The sequence below is a fragment of the Echiichthys vipera genome, assembly GCF_963691815.1.
Source record: "Echiichthys vipera genome assembly, chromosome: 21".
NCBI lineage: Eukaryota > Metazoa > Chordata > Actinopteri > Perciformes > Trachinidae > Echiichthys > Echiichthys vipera.
Genome location: NC_139846.1, coordinates 22,519,994 through 22,545,687, shown reverse-complemented (window position 1 = coordinate 22,545,687; position 25,694 = coordinate 22,519,994). Strand labels below are relative to the sequence as shown.

The window sequence follows — 25,694 nt, the reverse complement described above, 5'->3', positions numbered from 1 at the left end:
TAAAATAAAAACCAGCCTGGTACAAAAATGTCACCCCCCTCAGTGTTGTCATGGAGATATGAGCTAAACATACAGACTAGGATGTTTTTTTTGTAGCAGGCCTTAAATGTACTGTAAAATCAGCATGTTTAACAAGGGGGTCAATGAGAAACTGCTCTATTATGAAACATGACCCTAGTGGACACTCGGAGAACTGCAGTTTTTGGCACTTCCTGATCGGATCAACCAGGAAGTCGCTGTGGTGGGGGCTTGGTTTGAACCCATCTCCTCCGGCAAATCGCACCAGAAGAACAAGTGTTGCAGAGGAGTTTGACTGACAGTTAGCGTTAGCCGTTACAGCTAAGTAAACATGAAAGTTAGCTTACCGATCAAGGAGAAACGCACGCCATTTTGGCCGCTGAACTCCTGTATCTCAGTCCATGGAGTGAATGCTTGGCCTATATTGACTCGCATTTTTCTCCGCTCACTCAGCTGCTGGGACAAAGAAGCAGCTGCAGGATTGGCAAACTTTTTTGTAGCTCTTTCACCCAGTACCACCTACAGTAACGTTAGCTGCGCCGAACAACAGACTACCCTGGCAACACCCCAATTAGCCGCTATCAGCTGGTACAATGTTAACAGAACGTGCAGAAAGCTATTGTCGAACCCATAAAAAAATAAAAATATTAATTCAGACTAAATATATTTTTTTATGGAAAAGCAACACTTTCACTCTGTACCTCTCATTGGTGTATTATTATTATTAATAATAATATTAGTATTAATTTTAAATATAGCTTCAAATAAAGATTTTAAATATTAAACTTTAAAGTTGATGCAATTTTAAAAATTCTCAATTTCCACAATTAACAATTTTCAAGCGCTCTGATTGGCTCCTCGGAGTGATTGACAGCGCCCCTCGGCGCTCTCGACCAATGAGCGAAGGCCGAGGGCGGGGACGTCTTTACCGTAATCAATCCTCCGATCAGCCCGTGAGCATGTGTTCCGTTGTACGGTCACGCTGTCCGTCCTGTGCGTGCGCCCATCCAGCGTGAACCGCAGAGGTAAGGCGGGCGGTGTGTTCTTCCTCCTCCGTTAAAAGTGCGACAAGAGAGGGGAGAAGAAAGAGGGACATGGGCGAAAGGTTTGTGGTAGTCCCGGTTGACAGAGGAGTTGGGGTCGCCGGGGATGGGGAGCACTCGGGCGCGGTTGTCGCTGACCCGGCACCGGACCCCGGCGGCGGCAGCAGCAGCGGTGGTGGCGCGCTGGAGGAGAGGGAGACGGGGACGGAGGCGGGGGAGGACTCCGTGTTCGAGTCGCAGGACCCGAACGTAGTGGTGCCTATCCTGGAGTACAACAGGGAGCCCAACAAGTACGGTAAGACCGCAGCCCGCTACACACACCCACACCCACCCCGTGTCCCACTTCTTATCTCATTTATCCATCTACCGGAGGATTAGCCGGCGCGTTTCACTTGTCTGTCCGTCCGTCCGTCTGTCTGTCTGTCCCCCGGTTCATGCACGGAGCCGGGGCGAGAGAGAACCACGTAAATACGGGTCACTAAAAGTTGCATTATTTGGCAAAGAGAAAGTGCAGTGCAGACGGAGAGTTTGCTAGTGAGTGACGATAAAACAGACAATTTGAATTAGCATTATATGTGTGTTTAACTCCCCCTTCTGTGACTTCAACAAACCATTTTAATAGTTTATCACAAGAGTGCAAGTAGAGTAAAGCATCACTTCTTTCCTTTTTTCTCTCCTTTAACTACCAGACAAGGAGGAACAGTTGATATGACCAGCTTTAGACACTTTTACCCTTTTTAAATGTAGATAACCCAATTTAAATTTACTGTAATGCTCAAATAATGGTCCTGCAGACATATAAGGTGTGCCTGTGCTGCCTTATTATTCAAAATGATACCACTGCTTCACTATGGGCTCTTATTTCTAAAGGGAACATTTAACTTAATGCATGTTTGCATATTTCCATAAGCTATATCTGCTGTTTTTATCACAGTGCATATACGTCTCTCGCTCTGAACCGTATTGGTCTCGCCTCCTCATTCTCCAGCCTTGTTCGACCTGTTGCTCAAAAACAAGGTGCTTCTATAGCAACAGGTGGAGGGTTAGAAGGTGCTGGAATAATCGCCTGACACACGAGCACGCCGAACATCACTGTGTGCTCAGACAGTGTGTGTGTGTATTGATTGTTGATTGCTACACCACAGGCTGTTCTGTTAAAGGACTGTTTTGATGAACATGGGTGCCTCCTGTCCACTCATATTTGAATCCAAAAAGAAATAGAAAAGAAGGAAGAACGTCATCACGGAAGAAATGGAGGTTTTGTGCAATAACGGAGGGAAACGTGGACGGAAAAGCTGAGGAAGATGACTCGGGTCGACTGTGTTGCCATGGTGAATGATGGTGACAGAAGAGACTGTTGCTGTTGGTTCAGAGGTCCAACAAAAATGTCTTACAGGTCAACGAACAGTCAGTTACAGCGACTGTGGGTGATTTAGTACTCAATTCATTCATTCATTCATTCATCTTCAACCACTTGTCCCTGTCGGGGTTGGTGGGGGGGCTTGAGTCGATCCCAGCTGACATCGGGCGTGAGGCGGGGTCCACCCTGGACAGGACGCCAGTCTATCACAGGGCACATAGAGACGAACAGAGACAGACAACCACTCACACCTACGGGCGATTTTAGAGTCATCAATGAACCGAACAATTCAGTTTTATTTATAGTTCCAAATCATAACAAAGGTTATCTCAGGACACTTTACAGAGTAGGTAAAGACCACACTCTATGACTTATTTATGATTTACAGAGACCCAACAATTCCCCCGTAGAGTACGGTGGCAACCAAAACCTTCCCTATAACAGACAGGAACATCAGACAGACCCAGCTCTGTGGAGGACGCACATCTGTCTGCACCGGAGAGAGGAAGAGAAGGAGAGAGAGAGAGAGAAAAGACGGACAGATGGACAGAGAGAGACAAAGCAAGAGATGCAAGAGATGCAGACAATTGCTCTGGAAGTGGTGTTGATATTTACAACGTTTATACTCTGAACATATACCATCTATACCTCTCGCACTTGAACTATATGTGTCGTCCTTAATTGCTTGCTAAACTTGACAATGTGAAAAAGATTTGACTGTAGCACAGTGAACTCGATACTCGACGGAGGATTGTTTCAAGCCTGTGTCAGCGACTCTTTCCGCAAGGGTCGCTGCCGGTGCCCCCAGACTTTTTTATCACTGACTGGGTAATGAAAACTGGACAGCAGGAGTCATGCATCACTTAAGGATCTAATTATTAAATATTGACCTTTTGTTTGGTTACACCTGGATTTCAATTTCCTCCTTTCCTTCCTCTAGAGCAGTGATCGTACTGCAGTCGATACATGACTGATCGCAGGGGATGCCTACTTGTTTCGCTGTAATCTATTTACTGATAGGCTCCTGGATGTGTCCGCTAAATTCAATTCCTCGATGTTGAAGTTGATAACCGAAGCAGATAATGAGTCTTCTTATTATGTTTGGATAATGGATGGTCAGGCGGTTTACCCCACAGAGGCACCAACTTTTAGTGTTTTAAGTAACACAGAACGACTTTCACGTACCGGCAGCAGGATCTTTGAAACGATTAGCTAAAGATAAAGATACTTTCTGAGTCATGTTCATTGATAAACGTTTACTAGGTTTTCTAGATGTGTCTAAAAGTCTATCTGAATTGGGAAATTGTGTTAGTCTTGTCGTCAAGGTTGCGAAACAAATGTTTAGGGTGGGATTAAGTAACCGTAAAGAGGAAGCAGAGGTTATGAAGAAGTGTAAACTACAGAAAAGAAGAGACGGTGGCTGTTTGTTTCACTTGCTCGCCCTCCTGTTAAAGCCTTCCAGGCGATCTGTAAATGTGCTTCATGCTTGTTGCTTGTTCAGTCTGGGTGAAGCAGAAGCCCCAATGTCAGTAAAGTGAATATATGAACATGGCTACGTGTAAATAACACACATTTTAAGAATGTATTGTATGCATTTTAGCATGAAAACACAGTGTCTTAACATGTGATGTAACGGACGTATGAATAGTTAATGAAATCACATGAAGAGGATTCACTGTGCGACAGATGATGCACCCCTCTGCCTGCCTCAGATGCGTAGCATGACTAAGATTAGATTTGGATTTATGAGAGATTAAGCAGGCGGTGAAAGATGAATGAGGTTCTACAGGGGTAAGACTGTCCAAAGGGTGTCGGATTTAAACTTCGACAGACAGAGAGCGACTGTCCGTCATCGTCTCTGACAGTTCACACAATGGCAGAAATTGAGGTCGTAAAAAATGGGTCTAAATGGAGATAATTTAGTTTGCTGGTGTGGTGGTTAGCACTGTCGCCTCCCAGCGAGAGGGTTCCTGGTTCGAATCCCAGCTGGGGCCCTTCTGTGTGGAGTTTGCTTGTCCTCCCCGTGTCTGCGTGGGGTTTTTCCGGGTTCTCTGGTTTCCTCCCAAAGTCCAAAGACGTGCAGGTGTTCGGTTCATTGATGACTCTAAATCACCCGTAGGTGTGAATGGTTGTCTGTCTCTGTTCGTCTCTATGTGCCCTGTGATAGACTGGCGTCCTGTCCAGGGTTTACCCCGCCTCACGTCCGATGTCAGCTGGGATCAGCTCCAGCCCCACCGCGACCCCGACAGGGACAAGCGGTTAAAGATGAATGAATGAATGCTGGTCTCAGTTGTTATATTCCCCAAATTAGAAATCTGTCGTTTGTGGATTTAAATGATAATGAGTTTGACTGTTTATTGTGCTATTGTTCCGTTTAAGGCTGTAGAGAAAACACACTGAGAAAGACTACATGTCATGTTGCGTGTGTGACGTCACGTCGTCTCAGCGTAAGTGGAGCAGAGGTATCACCATATCTGTACCAGAGTACCAAGCATGGGTGGTGACTTGTGTCGCACTCACACTGTCCGTCCGCACCGCGCCCCGTGCTTTAGGGTACTTGTCCCCCCCCTCCCTCTCCCCCCGCGGCCCAGGCCTGTTTGTACTCACACTACCTGGGCCTCGGCGAATGCTTCTTGCCTGTCCATACGTCATCACACCGTCACACGTCACACGCATTGATTGACGTCATCGCGATGCGTGGCTTTGTTTACAAATCTTTCCACAGACCTCAGAGTTTTTGTGAGTCTTGTCGACTGTTTTTGAATCTTTTCATCGACCAAATCTGCAGTAAACACTCCACCTCCGCATCACACCAACGTGAACCTTTCGCCGCCATTGTTTTAAATGTCCGCGCACATAAAATGAGCTGCCGTAGGCCTCATGCTCGTACAAAAAGCCTTTACAAAAGCCCACCTCTCCCAAACGGGCCGTGGATGGCAGGCGGGACGCAGCTAGGCGCGGCACAGTTGCACTCACACTGGTCAAAGGAACTAGACTTTACCCGTGGAACCTGTTTGGGCACGGTACGGATGAACAGTGGGAGTGCGACCTCATATCATTCGCGTTGAGAGCAGCGAATAGTTGTTGTTCACAAAGCAGCCTCACACAAACACCTACCATTTATTGTCAACAATGGGAAATATCATCCAATTCTGATCTCCTGCCGATAAATCTGTGTGTCTCTAGTTTTTTGGTACCATGAATTTACAAATACCACACCCGGAAATTTGAATTTGGTTCCTGTACCTGTAGAGACGCCTTGTCAAAGCCTTGTAAATAGACACATTCTCACTGGAAAGCCTGTGCGACAAACTGGGGGAGTGGAATTCGAAAGATGTTGCCGTTTGACAAGTTAGGAAAGGTCCAGAAACACTGGAGCTTCAACCATATCAGCGACTACAAGCCACAGTGTGCGCTCTGATACTGACTTCTTCTTTGTTTGTTTGTTAAATGCGTCCCTTGCAAGTCCCCTAACTTTATCGAATCCCTGTGTCACTGGGATCACTCGACTAATTTGAAGCAGTACAGAATCAATCATAACTAGATAGTTTTCTGTACACACACAGCGTGGTGGGGTGGTTTCATTCAAATGCAAAACCTCTGAAATCAGGTTGGTGTTTCTGGCTTTTTAAACTATTTTTGCACAGAAACTGTAACTCAATCAGTGCTGCTAAAGTGGACTTACTGTCTCTGAGGATGATACATAACATGTGAGTAAGTGAATGCCTGTGATTGTTTTATGTGTCAAACTTCCCTTTGGCTCCAGATTTATCACAAAAACACAAAGAGGATATCGTTCATGTGCAGCCCCATGATACGCAAAGCATAGATTTGTTAGTGACTTGAGGAGGGTGCACTGTGTACGGGTTATGTTGAGTGTCACAGCACGGTAATATGTTTCCATGCATGTGTGCACATTCATGTTTGAAAAGGCATGCACCTTGGGCTATCATGTGCTGCCCTCTGCTTTATTTGGAGCCCAGCAGTCAGCACACGCACGCCAACTGGGCCCTGGCTTCCACTGTAACTGCCCCTGCTCCTGTGTGGCCTCCCAGTCGCTGCCCCCCCCTGCCGCCAGTCCTGCGTGGGATGTTTGTTCCAGTTGCTCCTTGTTTACACGCAACACTCAGGAGAAGAGGTGTGCCCGTCGCTTGTCGGACAGAAGGGTTTTAAGGGAACTTTTCCTCCTCTTTTGGGAAATGCACACGGTTCAGCCCAATCCCTGAAACGGCCCTTTCATCAAGGGCATTATAGCAGTTTAAAAGTACACTTAACCGTGCGAGTGTAACCTCTCTCGTGAAAAAATGCCAAGGGGGAATTCTGTCAGTGTCAATTTCAGCTGTAAATGCGCCTTTACGCACTTCTGTGGTGAAGGCATGTAGGGCGCGTCTTTCTCGTCGCACAACTCTTGAGTCACTACACAATCCTGCTTGTACCATCCAGCAGTTCAGTTTTCACCAAACTCTTTATCATTTATTATAACCCCCTGCTCTCACATCACCGTTTGTCTACGGTTACAACTGCATTAGATTTGAAGCTTTGAATATGGATCTATATTAACTATTTGTATTATTTGTACTATTTGTAATTAATTAAGCGCAATTAATCGCATATCAATATTTGACACAAGTAGCAACATTTTTCAATTTAAATGGCTTTTGATATATTCATCTTCATCTTCAACCGCTTGTCCCTGTCGGGGTCGCTGGGGACTGGAGCCGATCCCAGGTGACATCGGGCGTGAGGCGGGGTCCACCCTGGACAGGACGCTAGTCTATCACAGGACACATAGAGACGAACAGAGACAGACAACCATTCACACCTACGGGTGATTTAGAGTCATCAATGAACCGAACACCTGCACGTCTTTGGACTGTGGGAGGAAACCAGAGAACCCGGAGGAAACCCACGCAGACACGGGGGAGAACGTGCAATAAAACAATTATTAATTATTCGCATATCAATATTTGACAAAAGTAGCAACATTTTTCAATTTCAATGGCTTTTGATATATGACTTAATATATTATAGAAAATAAAACAGTGCTTAGTACGGTATATTCAAGATAAGTGGAAACCTAACATTGCAATATATTTAGAATAATATCCCTGGCATAAAATAAACAGTTTAACATGGAAAGCTTATTCTCACGTGTTTTAAAAACACAGAAACAAAGGATGGATCCGTCGACCAATGACAGTCTCTCCTAGGAGCGTTGTCTGTGCTAACGTTAGCTGCAGCATGTTCAGCATTGGGGTGGAGCGAAGGCTGATGTGCTCCGGTGGGAGGTGAATTTTTACACAGACGTGCTATTTATCCATGTTTCCACTTTGTCGTGTTTTAGAACTCAAATGTCCGCCCACTGAACCCAGCAACAACTCATCATCTCGCTTCTCATCAGTTTCATTTTGTCCTGTGCGTCTACGTATTGCGTATTAGGGTCCGGCGGGAACTCGTGCAACGAGCAATGTTCCGCAATCTGCAAAAATAAATTGCGATTCATTGCGTTATTTTTTCTGTAATAAATTTATCATTGACGCGTTAAAGTCCCAGCCCTAATATTAACTCAGTTTTTATACTTTTCACTGACCTTTTTGGGGCTGGACCTTGATGTTCGACTGTTCGGTTTTTCAATTTGGGGATTTAAATATTCTTCTGAGTTGAAAGACACATCTTGCAGCACAGTGTTTCCATTTCACCTCAGTGTGAGAGTCTTTGCTGTGGCCACCGAATATCGGCTGTTGATTTTAGTGATAGACAGATACAACGGTCGGCCGATATTATTGGCTGGTATTCGCGCTTTTTACGTGTATCTACATCAGCGGATGCGGGCTGCTGCGTTTGCCGATGTTATTTTCCCGGCATTATTTACAGACAGGCGTCCACAGGCAGTTTCGTGTTGCTGGAGACGACTTTTTTAAATTCAATGAATGTTCCTTTTTTAACATTGAGACTGGTTACCTGGTTACCTGGTACTGGTTATTGAGATTTGGTACCATCATTGTGTAATTTTTATAAAGCAAATTGAGGGGGCAAAAGTCCTATTGGCGGAAAGAAAACGGCAGTCCGTATCCGTCATAGGCTAAGGTTGGTGAAAAAAATCGGCATCGGCATCAGCCCTGAAAAATCCACAGTATTGGCTGATACCCAATATTAAAGGGCTCCAATGCAGATCAGGACCACAAAAACCTGATTGGGACTTCCCTAAATAACATTATTGCACACAATATCTGCTAATCAAAGCACCACACTTACTGGATATGGAAACAGTCCTGTAGTGAACCTGAAATCCTGTTCTTATCTCCTCTCAGACTCTTTCCATCGACGTGGAGCCAGTGTTTATTTCAGACACACAATGCATGTGGTCAGTCTGATGACGGTAACAATTTTCCAGCAGCTGAAAAAGCCACGGCTACTGAATAGAGATTGAACAGACGTGGGAAACAACAACAACTTAACATGTTTTTCCCCTGGAGAATCGCTGCATTCGCTGTTGGTAGTCATGGGGTTTTCCACCTCTTGGTCAGCAGCAGCGTAAGGCTAAGTAAGTAAGGCGTTTATTTACAGTGAGTCATTTTGGCCTTATTGCCTTTGCTACTGCAATAAATACTGTTGTAGGACAAAATGAAGCCAAACGAGGCCTGGGGAGAGCAAAATCTCCCTTTGAAATTACACCAGGAGCTGGCAAAGCATTGGTTTCAAATCAGGAATAGCAGAGTGTTGAATGCCTTTCTATAAGCACTCATTTTTTGTTTAATATCTACTTTGGCTTAAGTGTTTGTGTTATTGTCACCTCCCCAGTTATACGCAGGGGGGAAAGACAGCCAGCTACAGTTGATTGTGGTGCTGGTGATATCCGATGTCAGAAATGTGTAGGGAGACACATGTGAGTATCAGGTTCTGCCTGTCTGTGAATGGAGAGCCTGAGGATAACCTTGTTAACCCCTCCCCTGTCACAAGCAGCCTCAGCCACTGCAGCACAGTCAAAAGCCAGGGATGAAACCGATACAGTGGAAGCTGCAATCATTTCCAGCATCTCTCAGGACTTCTCCTGAGCTCGAACTGAGCTGACAAAACACTTGAGCCAACTCCTGTTTCTTTCTGAACTTACTCACTGGTTGTTATTAATAACCAGCTACCTGGCACATCAAGAGATAAAAGACTGAGATGAACCGGCATCAGGTTGCCGTGATGTGCCTGCCTCAGCTAAGTGCTCCTGTAAATGTGACCACGTAATTATCAGATCTGAAACAAGGTTTCCAAAGAACATTCATCACTAGCGTGTCTTGTTTCATTGACTTGTTGTTTATTTTGGATACATTGTCCACTCTCTGGGGCGACCAATGGTGGTCAGCATTGTCGCCTCACAACAAGAAGGCTGGTTTGAATCCCGGCCGGGGCCCTTCTGTGTGGAGTTTGCATGTTCTCCCCGTGTCTGCGTGGGTTTTCTCCGGGTTCTCCGGTTTCCTCCCACAGTCCAAAGACGTGCAGGTGTTCGGTTCATTGATGACTCTAAATCACCCGTAGGTGTGAATGGTTGTCTGTCTCTGTTCGTCTCTATGTGCTCTGTGATAGACTGGCGTCCTGTCCAGGGTGGACCCCGCCTCACGCCCGATGTCAGCTGGGATTGGCTCCAGCCCCCGCGACCCCGATAAGGACAAGCAGTTTAAGATGAATGAATAAATGTCCACTCTCCTGTGCAAATGAAACATCTGGGGCCAGATGATAATAAATAAATGAAAATATTCATATGCCATTTCATTGATTAAGTCATGTGTAGTCATGTGTAGTCTACAAATAAACGTGAAGGCACTTTTATTTTAATCTATGACTTGATGTTGCTTCTTTTCATTCTTTTTATTTACATTTGAGCTATCAGGCTTATTAATCACTGATCATCTTTCTGATGTTTAATAATGATGACTGAGATATCACCACTGATGGTGGTTTGCAGGTACATGTGATGTAATTTCTATAAACCAATATTGGCATATGAATGCAGAATCTATAGGCCAAGGGACAAGCCTTTGGTATTGGACGCCCTTTTGGAATCTGTTTGTAGTGCGAATAGTATTTACCAATTCTGTTTGAGCATGCTGTGATTGCATGCGCTCTGTGTGGAGAGCAAGAGAGCTTTGCAAAAGGCAATCTTCAAACCCAACCTACAAGGGTTTTTCTTTGTATAAACTTTATTTATCTGCCTTGATATGTAGTTGTTTCTAGAGATGCGTCCAACTCCATTTTCGTATCTCAAGCTGCTAATCCGAACCGCCAGTCAGAAGAGGAAGTCTTGGCCTGGATATCCACTGGTTACACCGGTACCCCCTGGATATAGGTTGTTGCCCCCGGAGGCTAATAGCAGATTGGTTCCACGACTGCATGTGATGAATTAGTAGTACAGGCATTATAATGGCCTTATCTGTGAGTAATGGTAGTACTGTTAAACCGGGATGATAAGAAACAGTGGATGCCTCTCTTTTCAATGACAGGCCTCTCTAGTGGCGGAGCAGCCAGAAGTTTCAACATGCAAAAGGGTAATAGGGGCCTTTCTACATCTGTGTATGACCAACAGTTACACAGGTAAATATAGCTTTAAACTGGGAATTAAATCATAGTTTGAAATTAGCCCCGATTACAGAAGCATTCACAGAAAAAGCTCAAAAAGAAACAAAACATAAAGGGGACGGGCCTTCGTCTTAAAGAGAGGAAAGGGTCACCTGAGCCTCTTTTGTCAAATGCAGTTTAATGGATGACTGGCAGGAAAGTGTGCTGTTACCTGAGATGGTTGAGGTGTGACTGCCCATGCAGTAAAGGCCCTACAGCCTCCATGTTGCCTCACATGATGCAGTCGTTTCTCCCTCTCTAACTTACTGTGCTTTACTTTGACTCTGAATAGCTAATTGTGACTAGTTGGATTTCTTTCATCATTATTGTCACCTCAATCGATTTGACATAGAATTTACGTCTCGCTGCAGTTTATCAGCGGCCTCAGGTCTCATACCGTTAAATAAAAGTCATGGAAACGTTTCAGAAAGGAAACTAAAAGCTTCAGTCGCCTTTTCACAGTGTGACATTAGGAAAGTCTGACTGAATAGGATGGCCGGCATTGTTTCCCCTCAGTTTCACGTAAGTCAGTGCTTATAAAAATCTAATAACCTTTTCATTTGCCACGTTACACCTGATCCCACGGACACCCGTTAACACTGCGAGGTGTTTTTGATTGGAGGCACTAGGCTCTTTTTATTTGCAGGCTGTTGGTGTGTATCTAAAGTTTGTCATGATGGCGGTGTAGCCAGTGTATTTCCAGATGTGATCAAATGGGGGCAACAGAGTGCCATTCTGAGTCTTCAGCCGTCTGTTGCATAACGAAGGGAGAAGAGTCAATCAAAGATGAGCTGTTGCCAGTGTGTGAGTTTTTATGTCGTCTACTCAAACTGCTGACAGTTCTGGTAAAATGCATGCTGCAGAGGAATCAGGCCTATTTGCTGTATATAAGTATATCAGTATGTGATATCTAATTTACACATACTGTAAGTTCCATTCAAATGACTTGTGTAAGCACAGTCCGGCACACACCGACTGTACACTACCTGCCCTGCACCGAAAGGCTTAGAGCTAAAATCAACAAGCTCTGGTAAAGAGAGAGTCGAACGATCCAGAACATGCGCTCAGGAGTAGTTAGTGGATCAATCCTGAGCTAAAACACCCCAGAATATTAGTTTTGCTTTCATCAAGAGGCAAATAAAAAGACTCCGGTGTGATGCCAGTTGCTGCGTTTCTGCTGGATGTATAAATGACGTTAGGTCATTCTCTGCTAACACTTGAGCCATAACAGCTCATAGTGCGGTACTGTATAGTATGCCAAGGATTTTCTTCTGCCCCTGTCAGTCAAATCTGGCAATACACTGTTAAAAGAAGGAGGAAGTAATAGAGGGAAGGAAGATACCGTGTGACAAAGGCCATGACGCAAACTCACATGACATGATAAAGAGGTGATATTGTAGCTTTTTCACCCATCATGATTTCCTTTCCATTTCTCCATTTCCCATTGTGTTTTACCCAGTTTTAAACTGTGTCCTTCAGGGATCCTCACAGGAAAGCTGTCCTTCCTCATGCCCCCTCCAGAGGGCACTATCAGGCACTTTTGTGCATCACTGAAAAGCTCTGGAGCAGGGCAGATAGATGGTGTCACAGACAGTTTTCTGACTTTGCTACCTTGCTGTCAGATTGTACAGGTAGTTTCACCCTTTGCTTTGTTCTAGTCCTGCAGAGCAATGTGTACAATATGTTTCTGATTTAAAAACGTATATCATGGAGCACATTTGAAACTGATAGTATAATTCCTTTTCCTCCTTTTTTTACCAAAGCAAACCTATTTTACACCAACAAAACATGTGTTAGATGCTTGTTATCTTGTATTGACCGGTCAATGAATTGGGGGCAATAGGTTACATATCCTTTTGTTTATATTTTTGGATTATTTGTGTTGCTTTCATGAATTGAATCTCATAAACCAATTGTATTAAATTAAATGACCTCTTTCTTGGCCTTTATGGAAAATATTCATAAGTCTTTTTCCCCAAATCATGCCAGAGAAAAGGATCACTAGAAATCAATCTAGTGTTCTATGTAAAGTCAATCAAGAGGATAAAAATCATGCAGTTTTGACACAACCTGGGGAATTGTCTCCAATGTTCTTAGAAATATAGGAAGTGTCCATGAGAAGAAAGAGCTGAGCTCCTCTCCACATCCTGATTTGTGTCCTTGGGTTGTTCTTGGTGTATCTGTCGAAAATCCAGTCTCCTCTCATCTTCCCTGGTTGAGTCAATCGATATATCTATTTTGGGATTAGACATCTGAGCCTACAGACAAAAAGTTCAGCTCAGTTGTTATTTTCTGGGCAGATAAATCCACCCCTGTCTGTGGAGCTGAACCATGGACTGCATATAGCTTTGGATAAGACGCAATTTAAGTCTTCTACCCCCTGTACAGCTGTTTTTTGTTGCTACAGGAAAAAACTAATTGCGTGGATAAAAACATTTCTGGAGACAGATTTCAATAAGTTAAAAGCCATGGATGCACATACCTTTTCATTGAGGAATAAGTCCTCAGTGAGTAATATCCCCTAACAGGAAGCACAGAGATATCCCCAAGATCATATGATTCATATCATATGATCATATGTAGTGAGCGATCGGCAAACAGCAAATGGTGACCAGCCAATGCTTTCACTTCACTTTATGCCTAAAGCATCCCCATACCCATTGATAATTGTTCTTACTAGGGTTGCAAAATACGAGGACTATTCAAGGTTGAAACTTTCCGTGAAACGAGCACGTATTATTTATGGGAATTAATTGGAAATAGCAGGAATAAAATGGAAATATAAGAGTCATCTGCTCGGGCTGTATTTACCATCATATGCAGATAGAAACTAGCCTTTCACCATAAGAACCTTTTACCAGATAAGTACATTAATTTGTTAAATCCATTTAATGTAAGGTGTGCCATGTGGTGAGTAAGCTAGCAAGTTAACTAATGGGGAAAGGTACTTTCAACGATGTGGATGGTTTGCAAACTTAGGGTTTAAAAGCAATATGTTTTACCATAAAGGATGAATGGAAATAAATGAATGAAAGCTCTCCAATTAGCATTAGCATGATCAGTCAAGCTACATCCCCACATGGTAGCAGCTAGCTAACAGCTAAAAGTAGTAGAAGGTGTTAAGGTATAAACTGTGTTGTTTGCTTTAAGCTACTCTCTGCCGGTTAATGGAAATATAACAAATGTAAAATACATTCACTCCAGTTATACTCATGAAAGCATGTAGTCCTTTTACAGCTCCCTTGTGTTTTTGTAAGCTGCTGGAAACTCAATTTCCTTGCAGGAGTCATCCCAAATGGATCAATAAAGAGACGTCTAAGTCTAAGTCTTGTATTGTTTATAACGAGATTATTTCCTGATTATTTTGGAGCAACAGATGAGTTTAGAATGAAGTTATGTAATGAATACCGTTGTGTTCCTGTGTTTTCATCTTGTGCTTTTGGCTGTCCGATATTACGTCAAGCATGACATGGTGAAAAAACGTCTGAGAACTGCTTATGTCACGACGAGTTAGCCTAGTTTTCAGTCCCCACTGTGGAGCGTTGTATACTCTCATAAAAGGGACGTTGTCCTCCCAGTCTGGATGCACCGACTGTCCCTGAGAAACGGTCTGGTCACTTAATCAGCAGATGCCAGTTACATCACCGCTCATTCACTGAGCAGGGAGTAGATAAGTGCTCTCTTTGTTACCGTAGCAGCACCATAATACATTGTGAACACTGAGTTTTCAGATCACAGTATTGATTAATGCCTTTCTTTCATGGTGCACAGACAATTCCCATCTGAGTGCAGGGATGGTGGCCGATCAGACAGTATAGACGAATCCGGTGGAGTATCGGAAGTGAACAAGACGCCATTGCTGCGGTGGCGTCTCCCTCCAGTATGCGCGAGTGATTGGGAGCTGTCATAAGAAGTGTACCTTTTCTGCTTTTACCTGTTACTTTTTATGCAGCATTACTTTTGACAACGATGTCTAGGAAGTCGGGAAGAACCTGTGCAATTCTCTGCTGCTGCTCCAACAGCAGTGGGAAACTTTAATTTAGGAAAAAAAACTGAATGTGAACGATACAAACCTTTACCTCATGACGAGCGCTTGTGATTATTTACCACCATCACTGATTCACTCAGCTACTTGACGTTTACATTGTGCTCATTAGGTTGCCCTAGTTAGAGCAACTTACGTTATATTTCACAATAACACCACATTGAGTTAATTTACTCAATCAGCAGGCGTCTAGCGTGAGCTAGCTAAGCGGTGTTAGCTTAGCTGACATTACTTTTTCACTGTGTTAAGCTAGGCAGCCGCATGCTATTCATTGTGAGATTGACGAGTGTGAACCAAAACTTAGCGCGCTGTTGGTCTTGGAAACAAAGTCCCCTCTGTTAATATTCTTGATCCACTTCTGGAAAATTCTTGGTCCTCTGCACGCCCAGAGGAGTCCCATTATTGCAACCACATCAACGTACTGGAATGATGTTTTATTGAAACCTGACCTGCCGTTTCCATAGCAGAAGGTTTGGATATAGGGAAATACCTGAACGGCTGGTGCTTCACTGATGGAGCTATGGCAGCATGTGACAAGAGAATGGATTTCTTCAAATTTGTGTCATGAAGTACAGATGAGTAATTGGTGTTAATAAAAAACCTGATAATTTTCTAGGGGAACACGATGTTCCCTTGACAGCATAGGGAATAAAAGAGTACTGGCGACCAAACAGTGGCATGGGTGAAATGTTCAGAGTTCAGTGACGGCAAGCTCAAATTTGCTAATTCAATTCTACAGAAAGAACTGAAAGGCCAGTGTTTGTATATAAGAGGGCTGTTGTGGCGGATCGGGATGCATCAAAACAGCAGGTAGAGTCAAAACCCAAGACTAGAAGTACAAAAAACTGTTATGGAATGGAAAATATGATGTAATTTAATATATTAGTATATTAAAGGTAGTGAATATGGCAGCCTTACAAAGCCAGGGTTACATATTTCAAATTGGTAAAGTGGTCACTCTGCCTGCCTGTCTCCGTCTCCTCTCTTGCCTTCTGCTCCACCTCCTCTCTTTCCCATATCCTGCGTCCCCCACCCTTCCCATGTTGGGGAACTAAAGGGGGAGAGGATAGCTTGTTCTGGGTGGGTCTCCAGATGTTAAGCGACCGAATGAGGCCCCAGGGCCGTAGAATTACGAAACAACAACTGCTGAATGAATGAAACAGCAGTTCAATGCTGTGGCTCGCTCCTCAAGCAAGGTTTCGTTTAGCATTTCCCATCACACACTGGGGTGCTGGTTAGTTGGGCTAAGAAAGAATGCCTTGTAATCACTTTCAATGCACCTCTTACCTTGAGGAAATGACTCTTTGTTTTGGGATTAGTCATAAGGTCACAATGTGAATGTAACACATTTCCTCAGGCTTTGAATCCGACAACAATCCCATACTTCTCCTGCGGGTGTTTGTCTCTGTTGTCAACACTGAGCCTCGTATTTCAGAGGTTGCTCTGAAGCATGAAGTTGACACTTGTATTGATTCACTTGCCTCCCCACTCTGCCACCCTCAGTTCCCCCTCCCCCTCTCTGTGTGTGTCTTTTCATACATTACACTTTATGTAATAATGTCCAGGTAATGCAGAAGTTGAATGTCTACGTTAGAATTTGCATGCATGTGTGCCAACCCTCTACAGCGGTGTGTGTTTAGACGGCCAGCATACGTCTTTAAGTCAGCCCTGCCCACTTGTGACTGTGCACATGGGGTCAAATAACACTGCATAGGAAGTGAGGAAATATATATGTCCACAACTTTCCTCGGTGGAGCTGCTCTGGACTTCCTCCTCCCTTTGAACAAAGGCTGACACTGCCGGCTTTTGTTGCGCGCGAGACAGAGCGACATTCCTGGGCAGAGGATCTGCCCTCAGGCACAGTAAAAGCCCATATGTACGCTCTCACACACACTCATGAGCACAAATGCATGTCATGTATTTTACGCGTGTGTGTTTTTGTGGGTACGGCCCCATTCTGGGCGGGGCTGTTGTGCTCTTCCTTATTTGGATAGTCAGTGCGTGGGGGGGTCGGGGTCACATGGGTGTAGAGCAGAATCCTGGCGATAGGAACAAAAACCCTGAAGTGAGATCCGACGTCGGCCCAGGAGAATAAAGTACACCGAGGGGCTGTAAGTCCGGATGAGAAAGCAAACAACTGAGGAGGAGAGCAAGGCAGAAGACAGGAGTGACAGCTGTTGGACGGAGGAAGAGAGAGAGGAGCAACAGAACAGGGAGGGAGGAGAGAGAAGGAGATAAGAGTGTGGTAAACAGCAGACATTGAGAGGGAGCACATGGTGTAAAAATGCCCACCAACTTCACTGTGGTCCCAGTGAAGGACAGCACCGGGAAGGCGAAAAGGGGGAACAAGCAGGATGATGTGGATGACAACAATGTGCTGAGGGAGGAAGATGAGGACGCCACAGGTGAGATCAGATGTTTGTTTTTGTTTTTTTAGCTCTGTCAGGTGTGTGATTAACATTAATGAGATATATAATACTCTTTATGCATAACTAACTAACAGATTTCTATTTTAAAGTGAAACTACATCGGTCTTTGCACCTTTTTAGAGTCTGAAATGCATCTTTACTTTTCGGTGACTGCAGATAACCCCAGAAGGTTCCAGACTTTGCTTGCAATAGCCAATGCAAGCTGATAATTTGGCTCTATTGCACGGGTTACTGTTTCCTATGTATTTCAGAAAAACGGTTTATGGGCTGTGGGTGGATAATGTGTAGGGAGGACAGTGGGTTTTAAGGAAGGCTTGTTTCCAGCAACTGCCTGAGACGAGGGTTTCCCCGCACACGACACTGCCACTCAGTCGCTGACATGAAGTTTTGCTCCATGCCAGTGTTCCCCCTTTCGTCTGAATTTCCTTCCCTCTATTTAGTCTTTTTTTAAATTCCTGTATTCAGCGTAAACATTTATTTTGATCCGAGTCTGTTTTTTTATTCTCTCAATAAACTGCCAGGTCTCTTAGTGGTGTAATAACAAACACAGGACCAACACAGATGCTCTAATTGAGACACCTATGACTTTCATATCTTCTAACATCTTTCCGTGTTGATTACCATTGACATGCAACCTCCGACATGACTCACACTCTGCAGACCTTTCACTGAACTTTGAGGAAAAAAGAACAGGATAACAGTGCCACGGCTCAGTCCCAGTGCACGTGAACCCTGGATACGTACATAAAGTTGAATAGCACTAATGTAGAGGTTTGATGTTAGAACAAAATGTTCTCCCTGTTGTCTTGCTTCTGCCAACAGTATCAACCTCATATCAATCTTATTTTGTTAAATAACCTTTACTCTGCATAGAGAGGTCATGGAGTGTGTGTTTAACAAACTCCCCTCTAGCACTCCATGTTTTGCCAGACTGTTGCTGCTTTCACAGCACTTCACATGGCACTGAGCAAATCAGTTCCCAGTATTTGATGTCTGCTGTGGAGCTGCAATTACGGCTGCATGCTGGGTATGGTTTTACAGACTGTGGGGGAGAGAATGGCATTTTATTGTGATGGTTATGCAGGATATCATACTGTGGCGTGCTTCGGTTTCCCCTCTGCATGTTTGTGCGCATGCAACCATTTGTCTCTGACAATGGCTGTAGTGACAATAATAGTGGCAGAGCAGCAGGGGGTGACATGTCAGGGAAGGGCATGCCCTGGATCCGAAGCCACAAATGATGTGCTTTAACTTGGCTCGTAGACGTACACGACCACACACTTTGTTTTGTTTGCACTGGTACTGTTTTGAGGAGGATAATTCCATTGTCTCCGTAAATTCACGGGTCATCTGCAATGGATTCAGGCCTTTGTTCACCAGACTGAACAGAGGACTCAAACTGTACAATTTGTACTGTACATTTTCAACGAAGCTGTCTGATTGGTGAGAGCTCGATAGCTGCAGTACAATAAGGGTGAATGATATCGGCAGACTGGACGGACTGGGAAGGGAGAATAGTGGAAGGTTTACTAGGGAGGGTCCTTGATAGCGCAAATGTTGTTGGCTCATGAGCATGTTGTGTACGGAGGGGCTGAGACAAATAGCAGCCACTGTTATTGATTATCCTGCTGGCTTGCTTCCTGTTGGCTGAGTGGGGGGAGGTGAGACCCCACCCCCGTGCTGTAATGTAATGTAGTCCAGTTCTTCTCATTCACTCCCTTTTGTCCCTTTTCTGCCTCTGTCTCCATTCCCATTGCTTATTTCCTCAGAAATGTCTTTAATATCCTGCTGAAGTGAAAGCATAGAGCAAGTAATGTCAAACCTCCATCCCTTTTGGGTGCTTTTGTTTCACCGCTTCCTACTTCTATGTCACACAATTTGGCAATCTTCAAATTAGAAATTGGTTGGAGCTTCGTATTTTGTTTAAGTTAAACAGAAGCTGCTTTGTCCCTCCTATGTCAGCCACACAAATGCAAGCGTAACCAAATTTTTACCACCTCAAGCTTCCTGGCCTGAAGCTGAGATGTTTTTATTAGCTTTCACTTACGCTTTCCTAGCCTGGGAACCCGAAGAATCTGCAAGCTCATGTTTTATTTGCTCTGGCAGATACTGTACGTCTGGTACCCCCTCCCAAATGAGACAGATTTACAGCCGGCCAGTTCACAATTGTTTACCTCATATAAGGGGGGGGGGGGGGGGGGGGGGTTCGGGCCGTGACTGAGGGCTTGTGGATTCACAAAAATACGCAATGACGTAATTTATGGGGTAAACCTAGCTAACGTAAGAGGGATGACATTTAAAAAACAACCAAGATGACTGCGGCAGAAGTTGAACTTTCTGTTGAAGTACAATTTTTAAATCTGATGGCAGAAACGGCAACACTCGTTCACTGGTCTGGCTTACCAGATGACATCTAGATGTCAGGCATTCTCCCTTTCTGCTATCTTCTATTCCCCTATCCCAGAAGGATTAGCCGGTGTACCTGGACCATACTCCAGCGCTGTCACAGGGCCGTGGACACGTTCAGAGACCTATTGATGCTACACCATCACAGCTCATCTCTGCGCGCTGTAGACTGTTTACATTTGCCCGTATGTCTATCCAATTGTATCCAGATGAATTTTGTTCCACGGCCATCGATAACACCTCTTGGAAGTTGAGAATTAACCGAGAGGTTCCCACTCGCGTTTGTGATTTGGTCCCTCAACGTCAGGCTTACACATTCCCTTTCCTAACACAAGTTACACTACTTACACAAGAAAAACCACTAGATCTTTAGATAACCACCTGGTTTGGTGTTGACATGCAGTAAAACTGTTTGTGGCAAGCCTGTCACATTTCGTACCCTGCAGAACAACGCAACAAGTTAATTAAAACATACGTTTTATGTGTAGCTGCGGTGTGGAAGGAACGTAACAAGTGTTAAAACAAAAAAAGCAAGACTCATTGTAGCCCTCATTCACTGCGTTATTCTGAGGCAGTTTGTTTTGCTTTAAGTCTTCTATCAAAGCTTATCTTTAGTTTTCGTCTAAAGCTAACTTATTGTGCGACTGGGGGCTTTTTTTTTCATCTCCCTTGTGCATAGGGCAGACAGATGTTCGCTAAAACACAGTGTTTCAGAGGTGCGTGATCAGAATCTCCGTGGGAGTGGGTGGAGTGGGATGGTGTGTGAGCGAGAGCATGCATAATGGTCAGAAATTATGTGGGAGGTGGCTGGTGTGGGATTGGAAATGCAGACCTAGGACTGACTCCCCAATTTAAGCCATAACTTTGGCCACTTTAATTAGTCAGTTCAGGGAATCGACGCACAGAGCTGCACAAAGCCACGCCTCATGAATAAATGACACGGAGTAGGTATGATGTGGAGCTTTTGACTGTCTTATAAAATGCAATCTTATTTCAGTGTTGTGTAAGATGAAACTAATCGAGCGGTCGGACCCAGTGCCTGCAGTGCCGCTGCCTCTGTCCGTTGGTCTGTTTGCCCATCTGTCCTAGACATGTGTTTCCTGTTTACTTCCACGGCAGGTCTGGTTCTTTTCAAAGCTGCCATCTGTATGTGGCTCTTTGAATTTTCTTTTCCTCCTTCTCTTCTCATTATGTTGTTTGCTCTCTAGGCTTTTGCGTGCTGTCCGTATTGCTAGCTGTACTTTACAAGCATCACATGCAATATGTTTTCAGCAACCTGCCCTACAGTCATGATGGCAGTCTGAGGTTGGGGATGGAATCAGATTTTTTTAAGCTAGCTTCTTACAATCTCTGTGAGAAATACAGGTTTGACTGGGATGTGAGAAGTTTGATCTTTTTTTTGTGTGTGACTCATTTCAGTAACAATTCAATAACAACATTTACACTTTAGCATCAACTTTATCATCCTTGTAGCATCAAAACACACAAGTTTGAATGTTCACAACCAATACCTCAATCATTCTTCATGTGTATATTTTTCCTCCAAGACAGTTTATGTCTTATTCTGTCAAAACCTGCACTGAATGCTTCAATGCTTACATTAGCCTGCCAAGTTACCGTCAGAGTGGTTGAAATCAAGCAACATTATGCGAAAACGAACCCAAAACGATTCAGGGAGAGCTCCTTTGGTGTGGGAACCTGATGACCTGTGATCATGCCTCTACATAATTCCTGTTTGGGTTATGCCTGCTTGAACTGTAAAATTGTGAAAGAAGCTCTTTGATTACATTCAGGTTGATAACGTTTATAATAAATGTATGAGTAATGGATTTTTAGCTGTTCACTCTTCATTCTGTATTTATTATTGCAGTTCTCAGTTAATTTTGGGCGGTTGGATGAGTCTTCCTCTGTGTTCGAAGCCAGCACGTCTTCTTTTCTCTGTGAAGGTCTAAAATCACCTTTAGCGTCTGTATAAATTCACCCACAGACAGCTCTCTAAAATACAGTATGCCATTACTTCTCACATTCAAATATTTCCACTGTATAGATACTGTTTATTAGTCAAGGCTATTCCTTGTCTCGGTGGCGTAGTATGCTGATGGATGTGTTGTCTGTGAGTGAAGAAAGAGAAGACTGACTTTAGCAATGTAGGGAGTGAGATAAGGACTGGGACATGACATAATATGCCTAATGACATAAGGCCACAGAATATTTGATTTAGCAAGATCAAGTGTGATCTGTGTGTGTGTGTGTGTGTGTGTGTGTGTGTGTGTGTGTGTGTGTGTGTGTGTGTGTGTGTGTGTGTGTGTGTGTGTGTGTGTGTGTGTGTGTGTGTGTGTGTGTGTGTGTGTGTGTGTGTGTGTGTGTGTGTGTGTGTGTGTGTGTGTGTGTGTGTGTGTGTGTGTGTTACATATTTAAAAAGGAGTTACAAAGTCAATCACAAATAAACAGACAACTCAAACATTTGCTAAACACTTAAGCTTCACAGCTTAATGTACACTTCACTGAGATTCAGACATGGGAGGTTCCCACAGCTACCAAAGTATGAACACATGACGGCACGAGGCCTGCAAAGATAAAATCTTTAAAAAACCAGGCATAATATGCAAGGTGACATTCTTCACTTATCCTGCACCTGTGGAAAAGAGTCTTACACATGATGTACGCGCATCAAATTGTAGTCCGAAGAGATGCCCAGCAACTGTCCGGATGTCCAAACTCTCATCGCCTGCCCTCCCTTCATGAAGCCGTTCCCTCTCTCAGGCCTTCCCCTGGAGGAATTCCAAGGTAGCGCTAAAAAGGACTTCATGTGAAGCGTTCAGCCAAGTGAAAATTTCCATTCCCGTTGATTGGTTTGTTTAGTCAGACTGTCGCACCTTCTCTGACCGCCGCTTCCTACTTCCTGTGAAGTGATCTCCTCCCCACCGGGTCCCTGCTCTCAATGTGGCGTCTCTGATAAGCCCTCAACTAATAAGCACACATATTTTCTTGGCTGTCCATTTTCTCTTTATATATTCTTTCGATGCTGGCTGTAGTTTGTGCGAGGCCCTCTGGGGTCATGTGGCTTCCGTGTACATGGGTCATTGAGTGCATGAACATGGTACACTCTTCCAGTTCCTTATTTTTATCACTATGTTTACAAACCCAACGATTCAGATGTGCAGACGACGTGGTGTGACTGTTTGACCGTTCCAATAAACCAGATTAAAGTAGCTCTTTGGTTAAAAGTCTGGTTAGACCCAAGCTTGATGTTAATAGCTATAAAATGTCCCCACCCTTGGATGTGGTTACCAACAGCTATTAGCAGTCTTAGTCGCCACAGCTCAGTGCTCGGTCAATACTATTGATGTGCCTACGTTTCCATTATCAAATGTGAGGGGACAACACGCCCATGCATTCAGAGCGGTGGTTTTAAACAGCTGTTTAAAAATGGTGCCAAGGGTTTGTCATTTCTAGTATGTTAGAATTTGTACCTGATTTAAGAAAGACAGTAACTCTTCGGCAAACAGTTGTTTATTTTCTAATTGTTTACGGACACAAAGCTGCTGAGGAGACAGGTTTTTTTTAATGTGTTATGCATGATGTTTCACCATGATTTGCATCATAGTTATGAGGCCAAAAAGCTGTGTAGTAGCCAGATGCAAACTCTTCTTTGTGTGTGTCTTTAAACATGACATTGGAGGTGTACCATCTTTAGAGGTTTCTGTTCTACAGCTGACCTTACCAGCCATAACATCATCACCTAGCTGTGCTTTTGTGTTGCAGTCATTTGACGGATTTAGTTTCCTACTGATAATATTTTGGACATATTACATTAAATTTTTTGGGAGCATTAAAGCTGAATTCATACCTCCGGATCTGGACGATATTCGTCTGTCCATTCCAAATGTCGTCTCTGGTGCTACCCTTCATGCCTCCGTCCGGTCTCAGCGGATGTTACGCAACACATCCTCTAGAGGGGAGAGCCGTGCTGAAAATAACCGGCATCTACAATCGCAAACGCGGCGTCTGTAGAGCAGATGATTTTGCTCTTTGTCATCAGAAATCTGCAAAAAAGTGTATGCGACGGTGGCATGTGAGACCACTCAATGAAAACCGACACCTTAATGGAGAGTTTTTTTCGTTGGTTTGCCGATGAGTGAGCTGGATAACGAAAGACACTTCCAATACTTAAGGATGTCCGCAGCTACTTCTTCTGCTTCATCTTCTTCTTAGAGTTTTCTGGCGGCTGTCTGCTGCTACTTTCGATAAGCTTTTTAAATGTTCAGTTACTACTCTCTTCTTCGTCCATTTTTGTGAATGGTTGGACTGACTCTATACTGACACTATACCGCCCCCTCGATTTCCGGTGGTATTGCTCTGTTGTTCCGTCCGGAGCACTCTGCGTAAGCTCAGAAGCGGCGGACCCAGTGACAGACAAAACGATCTCCGGATGAAAAGGTCCATATCCGTATTTACCGTAGGGTGGGAATGGGCCTTTAAGACGGTGACATTCCTCTCTTCTTTCCTGTTTAAACATGTACATTCCACCATTCCTCATATTAAACATACTCATACTCTAGCCCATTATATCCGTTCTGTTTTTATAGAGGGATAAGAAGGGTGTCGTGACAGTAGGACATCCTAGAATATAGCTTACCTACTACAGCTGTAATTCATAGTAACCATGTGACGAGTGGAGGTATGTATGTGCACAATGATGTTTTCTGAGATACTGACACCATCTGGAGAAGGGTGGACTTCCTTTTCTGTGCGTGTGCGTATGTGTGTGTGTGTGTGTGTGTGTGTGTGTGTGTGTGTGTGTGTGTGTGACAGAGTAGAATGACATTGTTCTGTTTGCTTTGGGTGGAGACTGCTTATTTTTGGGGAAAAGGGTTTGTCTGCCTGTAAGCAGTCATCTGATTTTGTTGTTGTGGCCATGATTCATTTGCACTTTTTGGCCAGAACAATTGGAAAGGACTCTGTAATAAAGCCTGATGCCGATTCGCTGTATTTAATTGCGATGACTTTGCAATTTAAAGTGAAGATGGATTTCAGCTATATCTCGAATTACATTGCCCTTGTTTGCCAACCATTATATTTTCAGTTTCTGTTACATTTAAGAGTCCACATGCTCTCTACTCATATGTTAAATCACAGCAGTGTAATATCAATTTGATGTGTCTGGAGAACATGTCATTAACTAGCTATAGAAACGCAAGAGAAAAGCAGACAAAATGACCCTAATGTGTCAAAAAAGGAAGGAAAAGGACACATCAGACATCAAAGCAACACCTTAGTGCTTTTTATCTGCTCTCAAAACTACACTGCTATGTCGGTACTGCATTATAGGGGTAACTATGACTACAGTGGGATCGTAAAAGCACATGACACTGTCTAAAGGATAAAATTCAAGATTCAAGATTCAAGAAGCTTTATTTATCCCGAGGGAAATTATTGTGCAACAGTTTCAATACAAAGATGGGAAAGGATCAGAGTGACAATAAGCTAACATAAAATTAATCAAACAATATAAAATAGCTGAAAAGTGCGGAAAAGAGAGGGAGCAACTGTTGCTAGCTGCCGCTCGACACAGCGCCGTATGGTTGAGTTTGTTAGTCAGCTATTAGGAGAGTCTCAGCTTGTTATCCATCCGAGTTCAAAACAGGAATATTGTGTTTGAAATTTGTGTTTGCGAATAATAAACACATGGGTTTGAATATATTTAAATATAAATGTCTTCGCATTATGTCCGTAGGAGGGCAAACCAACACAACAAGAGACATAACTACTTGTGTACGTATATGTAT

At 43.8% G+C, this 25,694-nt stretch overlaps 1 protein-coding gene across 3 annotated transcripts in view; it reads left to right on the top strand.

The window, feature by feature from the left end:
* The first annotated feature begins 1,021 nt into the window (after positions 1 to 1,021).
* The window catches only part of slc12a7b (solute carrier family 12 member 7b), a 73,105-nt gene continuing 48,432 nt past the window's right edge, over positions 1,022 to 25,694 (top strand). For 2 of the 3 annotated variants that reach the window (XM_083936087.1, XM_083936086.1), the window contains exon 1: positions 1,022 to 1,356. In XM_083936087.1, the coding sequence (XP_083792213.1) occupies positions 1,113 to 1,356 (244 nt within the window). In that variant the 5' untranslated portion in view covers positions 1,022 to 1,112. Of the gene's footprint in view, positions 1,357 to 17,171; positions 17,476 to 25,694 lie in introns of those variants that run through there. The other variant, XM_083936088.1, reaches the window with a different exon arrangement.